General features: G+C 40.1%; 1 protein-coding gene across 2 annotated transcripts; it reads left to right on the forward strand.

Moving 5' to 3' along the window:
- The first annotated feature begins 2,503 nt into the window (after positions 1-2,503).
- On the forward strand, positions 2,504-7,161 carry eif4ebp3l (eukaryotic translation initiation factor 4E binding protein 3, like). Of its 2 annotated transcripts, XM_060063674.1 has the most exons (4): positions 2,504-2,628; positions 2,753-2,881; positions 4,601-4,777; positions 6,432-7,161. In XM_060063674.1, exons 2-4 carry the CDS (start codon positions 2,755-2,757, stop codon positions 6,458-6,460), a joined length of 333 nt encoding a protein of 110 aa, XP_059919657.1. In that variant the 5' UTR covers positions 2,504-2,628; positions 2,753-2,754; the 3' UTR covers positions 6,461-7,161. The 2 variants fall into 2 exon arrangements, with proteins under 2 accessions (XP_059919657.1, XP_059919656.1); XM_060063673.1 differs by having other exon boundaries at positions 2,532-2,881.
- The last annotated feature ends 2,044 nt before the right edge of the window (positions 7,162-9,205 follow it).

A 9,205-nucleotide genomic window follows, 5' to 3' on the forward strand; every position in this document is an offset into this window, starting at 1 on the left:
TAACGGTTGGGATCTGGGAGCGAGATTAATACTCGAGCATGAAAAAAGTAACAACCACAGCAACAACGACCAGGAGGATACGTGTTGTTGTTTTCTAAACATGTAACGAATATCCCACTATCTGAAGTCCCTCCCGCTCGCTCGTCGCTAAACCCGTGAAGCTGTATGTCCCGCCCTCGCATAATAACGCTTATTTGTCGCATCCCATTCCAGGGGTCCAGTCGTCAGATGTTCAACGCCTGGGAACAGAGACATGCTGCTATCGAATACAATTTGATTGGCTTCCCTGAATCAATAGGAATCCAATCCAATGTCAAAGAGTTATTTGGAGTGGGCCTATTGCCCTTTGATCTGATTTGATATATTAAATCTAATTAGCAGATATAACGGTCCTCATATAATGCATTGGGGTCTCTCGTACAGTTGATTAACTTTGTACGAGAGACCCCAATGCATTATGAGGACCATTATATCTGCCAATATCTTTGTGCAATCAAAATGACTACGTGGGCTTATATTAAGCTACACACTATACAAATACAAAAGGACGATACATTTACGCTTTTGACCGTAACGCATCTCTGTATCTTGTTCCCTTACAGGTTTAAAAGGACAGCGTTGCAGATATACAAGCCTCTCAGCAGATTGCTTTCAATCCAAGTATTTTTTTTATCTTTCTTTGTTGATTTACTTTTCCAAAAGAAACTTCACTGGTCTTCGCTGTTATGATATATCTAGCCTACCTATATTTACTTACCTATATGTTATAGTGTCGTGGAAGAAGTAATCCTGATAATTGTATCAATTATATACACAATATACATTACACCAGTTTATTTATAAGGCTTTCCCCTAAGAATCATATACACTCATTGCCTCATAGAGATGCTTGGTGAATGCTCCCATTGTGCCTCACCATGTTCATGCTCCTTTAAATCAAAGTGCCGTCAAGAAGTGTCCTATAATAAATACTTTTTCGTCATATAGGCCTAGTCTTTGATCTGTACATGTATTATGCACCATGGGCCTCTCTGCTGGAAAGATACTCCTTTTGATAAAGCAATACAATTATGAACTCAAACTAGACCTGAATGTTTAATTGTAATGATTTAGTGTTAGATATTGTTCAAGTTTAATTACATTTTGAACACCGCCTTATGATAATGCTGTACGTTTTCAGAAGTTGATTCTACTTTCGGCGTCAACTTGACAAGGATTTCTTGACATTGTTTTTCATCTGTTTTTCAAAAGTAAAGGGTTAACAAAAAATTAAATTGAAACTAGTAACACATCCAATCATTTACATACAGATTGGCTACGTAAAAAACAATCCATACTATATTTACAGTAGGTACACCTTTATAACATAGGCCTACAGAAAGCTTTACCAGGAGGAGTCATTTATTCCTGCAGATTTTTTGGAGTTTGGACGTCCACGCTACAGCGCGAACGTTTGGGGTCAATGAAGCCATGTATAAATAATATACATAAAATGAACACTAATAAAATACACCACAAGAGGGCACAATCATGCACCTATCATGGTCTATATGAAAAAAATAAAGAAAAATAATATGTTTGTATATATATATTTTTTTTTTACTTTAGATGTGCATAGGCTATATATACATATATTATTTCCTTTTTAATATTATTTTAAAAAAAAATCAATAAACATAATAGGCTATATTTTGGTAAATATTTATATATAGCATAGGCCAATTTGATATTTGTTCATCAGGAGGACCCTCATGAAATGTGGAGTCGTGCAATTACCAAGGGATGAACTGCACAAGGGGTCTATTGGCTAAGTCATATAGGTTACTGATATTGCATGAGTATCCAAGTGTAGAATTGGTTCTATTTCTTTGTTGTCACTTGTTGATGTGAACTGTAGCCCCACCCCAACGGACCACGTGATAATTCGCATCTAACGACTGCCACCGCCCAGCCCGTGTATTCGAAAACATCACGAGCTTTGGAGAGAATAGGTCCAACCATAAAGAGAGAGTTCATAAATAACAGCATATTACACAATTATTTCAAGTATTTTTTTATAACTTGTAATCGTGCTTGCAATCCATTACCCCTCATTACCTACAAACCATTTATCCCATTTATATATAAAACAAACTGGCCAATTTGGTGAATACGTTACTTATCTTTGTTGTATTTCATCTTCTCTACAGGTTTGGCTTTTATGTTACATTTAGAAAAACATGTATGAATACAAAAATAAAACAATAATATTCGTCATCATAATATTTATTGTTGACATTGAATGGACCGAGTCGAGTGCAATGTTCAAATTCGCTGTGGGCTCATAATTACAGCTTCCACTCGTGGAAATAATGATGGATGTAATAACGTCCCAGAGCCTCGTGTAGTTTATACCAGAGCCATTCCTCTCTAAATAGCTCTTGTATAACGTATGGTTTGATACATTGAACCGATCCGCGGCCATTTTATCCCAATCTAAACAAGGGGAGAATGGGCGGAGCCTAAAGATTCCTCCCTGCCCTCTGTGTAATATGTCTGTTTCTTTTCAACGCACATGGTCATGTTAGCTCGCTAGTTGGTCAAGGGCTGTGCTACAGTTCTCAAACGATTTTTGGACGGCATTTGAAGGTGTTTTTGTCTGGCGCAGTTTGTGTGTAATTCAATTAGCAAGCGCTATTTCACACTGGTTAATAAAACCAGTTTCTTTTTTTTTCTCTCAAAAACTTTTGGTTCCACCATCAACTGCTGATAGTCATGTCGACCAACACAAATAAAAGCTGCCCCATTCCCACTAAGATCCTCACCCTTAACGACTGGTCTCAACTGCCCGACCGCTACAGCCAGACACCCGGCGGGACCCTTTTCTCTACTACGCCTGGAGGTAAGCATTTAAACCGCAATTCTGGCATATTAATTACTCGTCATGATCAAGTGGGTACGTGGTTCGGGGAGGATGTGCCCGCTTGCATGCGTGCAAACAGCTGAACTCGCTGTGCTGCACAACTTCACCATCACGCTTGTTCAAACACACAGTTGGCATAGTTTGAAAACAAAATCAATCAGCACATATTCAACGTGATATATTCTAACGTTACTGTTGTGTCAAATGTTTCTTATGGCTATGACGTTCTGTTATGGATAAAGAAACAATTGTACCAATCCGAAAAAGGCAACAATTCTCATGCACAAATTATGGTGATTGATTAACGGCCGTCTTGCAAGTTGTCACGTATAGGCTTCAAGTTTCTTACTCGTGCTTACCTTACGTGCCAAAACGTATGGCATGCCTTAAAAAACAGTGGTCAGCTTAACTAAATATGAATCACTTTTAGCATGCAAAGGGGCGAAAATGTGATCCCAGCGCCTATTTATTCAGATAATACACTGTAATGTAAACAACACACCATGGATCACGAGCTGGCTGCTACCCTGTGACCTCCACTTGGGAGTGGGCATATTACCTCAGCTGTCAAGAGGAGGGGAGTGATTGGCCTTGACGGCAGTCTGTAAAACTCGTGGTTATAGTTACGAGAAAGAACACTATGTACCAAGCAGTACACAATGACAAGGAAAAGCAGATATGGTATTACACGCTAAACCAAATCATGCTATATATCCATATGTTCAAGCGAGATAAGCTTGTGTTGATAAAGCAGAGCTATCGTATCGTTATTATGTTTTCTAATCAATGTAAGTTACTGAAAAGAGGTTTCATCATACCCTCCCTATAAGGGAGTTACCATAAGGGTCTGTCTGTATTGTGTCACTTCACATTTTAAAGGCCTGCTACTACCCGCTAGCTTTCTGATGCTAGTTTACATTCCATCTGTCCCCCACCCCTCTGTGCCCCCCCTTTGTCCCGGGCAGGCAGCTCACAAGCCACCATTGCATAACATGTTTTTCCTACAGCATAGAGAACTGATACAGTACATTGAGTAGCTCAAACTCCAATATGCATATACCACACCCATGGTCAACACAAACGGCTCAATGTGTTGTACTTGTAAGACAACACATTGAGCCAAGCAGTGTGGTGTTTTCAGTGGGATAGTTTGCTTCTGTTGGCAGCTGAAATGTTGGCTTCCTGCATTGCCCCAGATAACTCGGTCTGCTTCTGTGTTCGACTTTTATAAAAGGAAAAACAACAAACGCGAACTTGAGTAAAAAAAAAGTTCTGGGCTCAGTGTTATTACTGCTGCAGGGTCGCTCGCTGCACGCTCGAGCTGCCACGTGTGGGGCGAATCTCGTTTCTGTCTGATGCAAAGAAGGAACATGTTCCCAGATTTCCTAGAACTCAGGGTGGCGGTTTGCCTCCTCCCCTCCTTCCAGCACTGTACTGCTTCCCCCCCTCGTCCTACCAAACACACGGGGTGTGTTTGGTATGGGTCCAGTCTGGCCGTGGCCTGCATGACACTGGGCACTCTTGACTTTCCCTTTTTAGTCGACGTTGAGTCAAAACAAATCAAAGCCAAGTCAACCAAAATATGAAAGGTCTCACTAACTATGTTGCTCCATTTCATTACCTCTTATGTCAATGCTATGGGGTCTTTTTTATATTTTTTGCATAAAAAAAGACTTCCTTCCACTCTCTTGAAAACAGGAACCCGCATCATCTATGACAGGAAGTTTTTGCTTGAGTGCCGAAATTCCCCCATCGCCAAGACCCCCCCTTGCTGCCTGCCCCAGATCCCAGGAGTGACCGTCCCGGCTACACACCCAATTGGAAAACTGCAAGACCTCAAAGAGGAGATGGAGGAGGAGGAGAAGGACATCGCAGGTACATAAGTGCAGCACACGCACGTGCACTCGTATTCAGTGGTCTAAAGGGAACCCCACATGGATATGGGGTGCAAAATGACCAAGATCAGCATAGTGCTCAGCATCGTGTTCAATTGTGCAAAAACACATGCTCGTCTATATCCAGGGGAGAGGTAGAATCGGGAATACCAGATTGAGGAACGAGGTCCTTGTTCTGGGTCAAGTCTGGGTCAATTTCAAACCCTGCAATTGAGTTTTTCCTGTTGGTCAGGGGAGGGATATGTAAGTAGTGAATTACCTTCATGTACATAGACATATACCACTGCCACTGTCCTGAACAAGAGGTAAAGGCTTCATAGTAGTTGCTAAATGTTTTGGTCTATATGTATGTGGACAGCACACCTGCCAAGACGTATACGTTTCGGCTTGTGTTGTGTCAGGCTAACGTTCTTCAGTGTATATGGTTGAGTTTGGGGGCAAATGTCACTGGTTGTCACCCTCATGAGATTAACGTTGCTGTCAACAATTTAAAAAGTAGGCCAGAGCGGTCTCTGTAGAGTCTGTTGGCTAAATAATTACCTTCTATCGTAATGTTGGCATTTAAAGTAACTTGACAGATCTAAAACCGAAGCCGAGTAATAATATTTAGATTTTGTCCTACCATGCATCTCGTCTCGCTCAACTATACCTCCCTGAGCCTATTTGTTGACCTCATACTTGCTGGGGCCTTTTTTGGCAGTGGCTCAGGAGGTTGAGCAGGTTGTCTGACAACCAGAGAGTTGTTGGTTAGATCCCAGTCTCCTCCTAGCTTGGTGTCTGTGCGTTCCCTGAGAAAGACGGCAAACCCAACTGCCTTGAAGGGGTCGCTGATGCTGTGCATGGTTGGCACCAATGTGCATGAAGGGTTGAAGGTGAGGCAATTATTGTGAAGCACTTTGAGTGGTCACAGGTGTGAAAAGTACTGTATAATTGAAGTCCATTTTCGATTTTCAAAAACCCTAAAAAGAAAACTAAGTCGAGCATGGTAATCTTGGAATCATTTGTCTGGAAATATCTTCCAAGACCATTTGTAACAACAATGTACCACAGATTTAGTGCTAATGGTTCCCTAATGGGAAAGATAATTGGTTCCCCTGAAAATCAAAAAAAGTTATATAGTAGTAGCAAATTGCAGTACACATTCCACCCAAACGTTCATTAATCAAAACATGAGGCATCTGAAACATTTAGCATTTTCTTTAACTAATAATAAACGCGTATTACTATAAATATACATCTAAAGATTACAAGTCATGACCAGTTGTACAATCAATGATACATTTTGCATCTCGTATGCCAATTTAAGTAATTTGATTAAATTTGTACTGCACTGTTTGATTATGATCAATGCCGATTTCCATGGGCAGTGTTGAACATCCAGCGCTTATATTACAATGCCATGGATTAATGTTGGTGTTGTTAGTTTGGGCAGACAGTAGTCTCGAAACACAAAAGGTAATGTAACTCAAAAGTGATGAGGAGCAAAAGACACTTTGATTCCCGAATATCCTGAGTCTGAATGCTACTGGATGAATGTAATCCATTGTTATTTGCCTGGGAGTGGATACTCGTCCAAACTAGATGGCTAATGATAATTTTTTATTTCCCCCCCCTTTTGTCATTTTCTATCATAGATGACAACCAGTTCGAGATGGACATCTGAGTCGATTCTACCTCCCATGGAGAGAGTGCTTTTGTTCCAGCGCCTCTGTGGTCTCCAGTGACTCTCATGCGTTAAATATATACATATATATTTTTTTAAATATATATGTAAACTTTTTTTCAACTTGTTTTTTTTTTTACATAAATCTCCTGATTTAAGGAAACTAAAATAATGGAAAAAGAATAAACTTAGGGTGCTACTAACCCCCAGAAAAAAAATAAAACAACCAATCGCATGATTCCTGTTGAAATGAAAGGATTGGTTGATAACTCCTCCGAGCGGCAGCAGGAAGTTGTACCAGGGAGTCGGTTCTTTATTTCTTTTTCTCCTTCTTTTCAGATGGTATTTTTTAACGTTTTTTGTAAATAAGAACACGGTTCTACGTTTTTTTTTTTTTATGCGAGGGTACGCCACTCGTAGAAGCATTTACGTTAGATCGATCACAATGCATGTGGCTCATTCCCACAGCAGCTATTCCCCACCCTTCTTCCTAAGAGGGGTCGTCGGGTGGGGGGGGGCGGGGGGGGGCCTCCCAGCAGAACACACAGTAGATCACACGGCGTCAAAGGCTGCGGTGACGGCCTCAACGTCCCCCCGTCCCCCCCCACTGTCCACGTAGTCCGCCATTCGGGAGGATTAGCTGAAGTTGGGGGGATAACTGCTGTAATTAATTTCAAAATAAAAAATAAAAACATCTTCAATTGTGCTGTTAAGTCATTCGTTCTTCTTTTGTTTTGGATGCACCTGTACCGTGTCCTTTTTGTGCGGTGCCCGTTCCACCTGATTTTCTTCCATCGTTTTATCCATAGAGCCAATTCAGTTGAGTAGTGAAAAGATCCCTTGGTTGATGGGGCCATGGGTGGATCTATTTGAGCTCTCCAGACATTGCTCTTTCAAATTATTGTAAACAAAATGGTGGCTGCATGGGAAAAAGTAAGTGCCACTTAGATTTTTTTCCTTTATGCGTAAGGGGTGTCTTCCCTTGCATTGTGTGGTGCATACCATTACAAGGTTGTATCAATGCATTCTATGTCTGCAAAACCTCACCCATGGTAAGAAACCCAACAGGAATTTCTACATCAGCATAAATAATTTAGGTCTGGGCTCAGCTGTGTGTCCAAAACAAGGGTTTGGATTGGCTGTGAATGAAATAAAGCTATCTTGGCAGGAAGTCAATATCAGCTTTTATCAAATGCTTTTGGTTGAAGTGATGACATTGAATTGTTGCCTTAACTTTGAGATACACATGTCCTTCCCTAGTCAACCCTTGCATGCAAACATGACAATGAGTAACCTTTCATTACCAGCCCTAAATCTTTCAGGTATATTCTTACATACGGTGTGTGTTTATTAATAGTGTGGGTAACACATTTCACCAATAGCAGGTGTGCATGTCTAGAACTTGGTTAAACTCCCTAGTTGAATACAACTATGATCAACATAAATGGCAATTTATAAGATACTTACCTTTATGGTACTTTATTAATCCCAGACAAATGGATTTAACGCATGTAAAGTACTCTAACACTTTCCACCAGTTTTGCCAAACTGTTCATGTCATATTTCTGATAAGGATCTTGAATTCGATTTACAGGGTTTTAAAATCGAAATTTCAAGTCATGTGACTGAATGGCTGCTGTTTAGCTAACGGTGAACTGAGGGGTTGTGTAAGGGCCTCATGGATGCCATTCAGAGTCCTTTACATTTAGAGTACTCAGTCTCATGTCTGTATAGCTCTATTGACAAGTGACCACTTTTAGTTTATGCAATATTTACTTAGCTTCTATAACTTTCAAACCTGGTTTCTTTGTCATGTTATTTCTAGAGAATGAGTTCAGGAATTTCCACACCCAAAAAATATTTACAAAATCCAGGAAATAATAAATACTTATTTTCTATGGTAGTTCCAAACTGATTAAATACATGTGGCCTTTTGGCAACTGGCTAGGCAACAAAGATGTCATTAACCTTTGTTCTGTATTTTTTATGCATTGCTGCATGTGCTATAAGCAAATTGAGCCCGTGATTTGTGAGTTGAAAAACTTGATTGTTGGGATCGTTTCAACGTTCATTCTGTGAAAGCCTCTGTCTGTCTGTGAACTGATAAACAGTTCTCTGTAGATACAATGGGGGATGAGGGTCAGAGTGCTCAGTGGTTCCAGCCCCTTGTCCCACCGATGATGGTATGGACAGCCAATGTGCAATGAATCATGGGAATTGGTCCAATTTCAAGGAACATGTATGGAATTTGTGTTCCACTTCATTGTTTTGCAAGTTTGTGCTCAATTTTAAATCATGTCTAGTTGTCTAATGCCAATTTCCCAGGAACATGTGCAACACAATTGCTCTGTTTAATTGCAACAAATGCACAATTCTAATTGATTGTATTAAGTGATTTTAGAACTAACAACAAAGGTGTCAGCCAAATGATATGATTTATTGTGTATACACAATACACCTTGAAGTGCACCTGTTATTTTTCCTATAAGCATATACGCAGGTATTAAAATACATAGGCCACCTAAACCCCTCATCAAAAGGGCAGCGACCTAACTTTTTATTTTTCTGTGTGATGCACTGGTTGATTCTTTCCATCTTTCCCTCAACAACCACAACATCATTGATAAAGCTGACATACTTAAACTTGTTGCATGTTGAGCATACATTGGGACTATAAGTTGAAATGTCATGCTTATATTTTATATATCTTATATAGGCACATAATGTCTTCCGTAAACTTTGCAT

Source organism: Gadus macrocephalus, chromosome 10 (assembly GCF_031168955.1).
Source record: "Gadus macrocephalus chromosome 10, ASM3116895v1".
In the NCBI taxonomy this organism is placed as follows: Eukaryota; Metazoa; Chordata; class Actinopteri; order Gadiformes; family Gadidae; genus Gadus; species Gadus macrocephalus.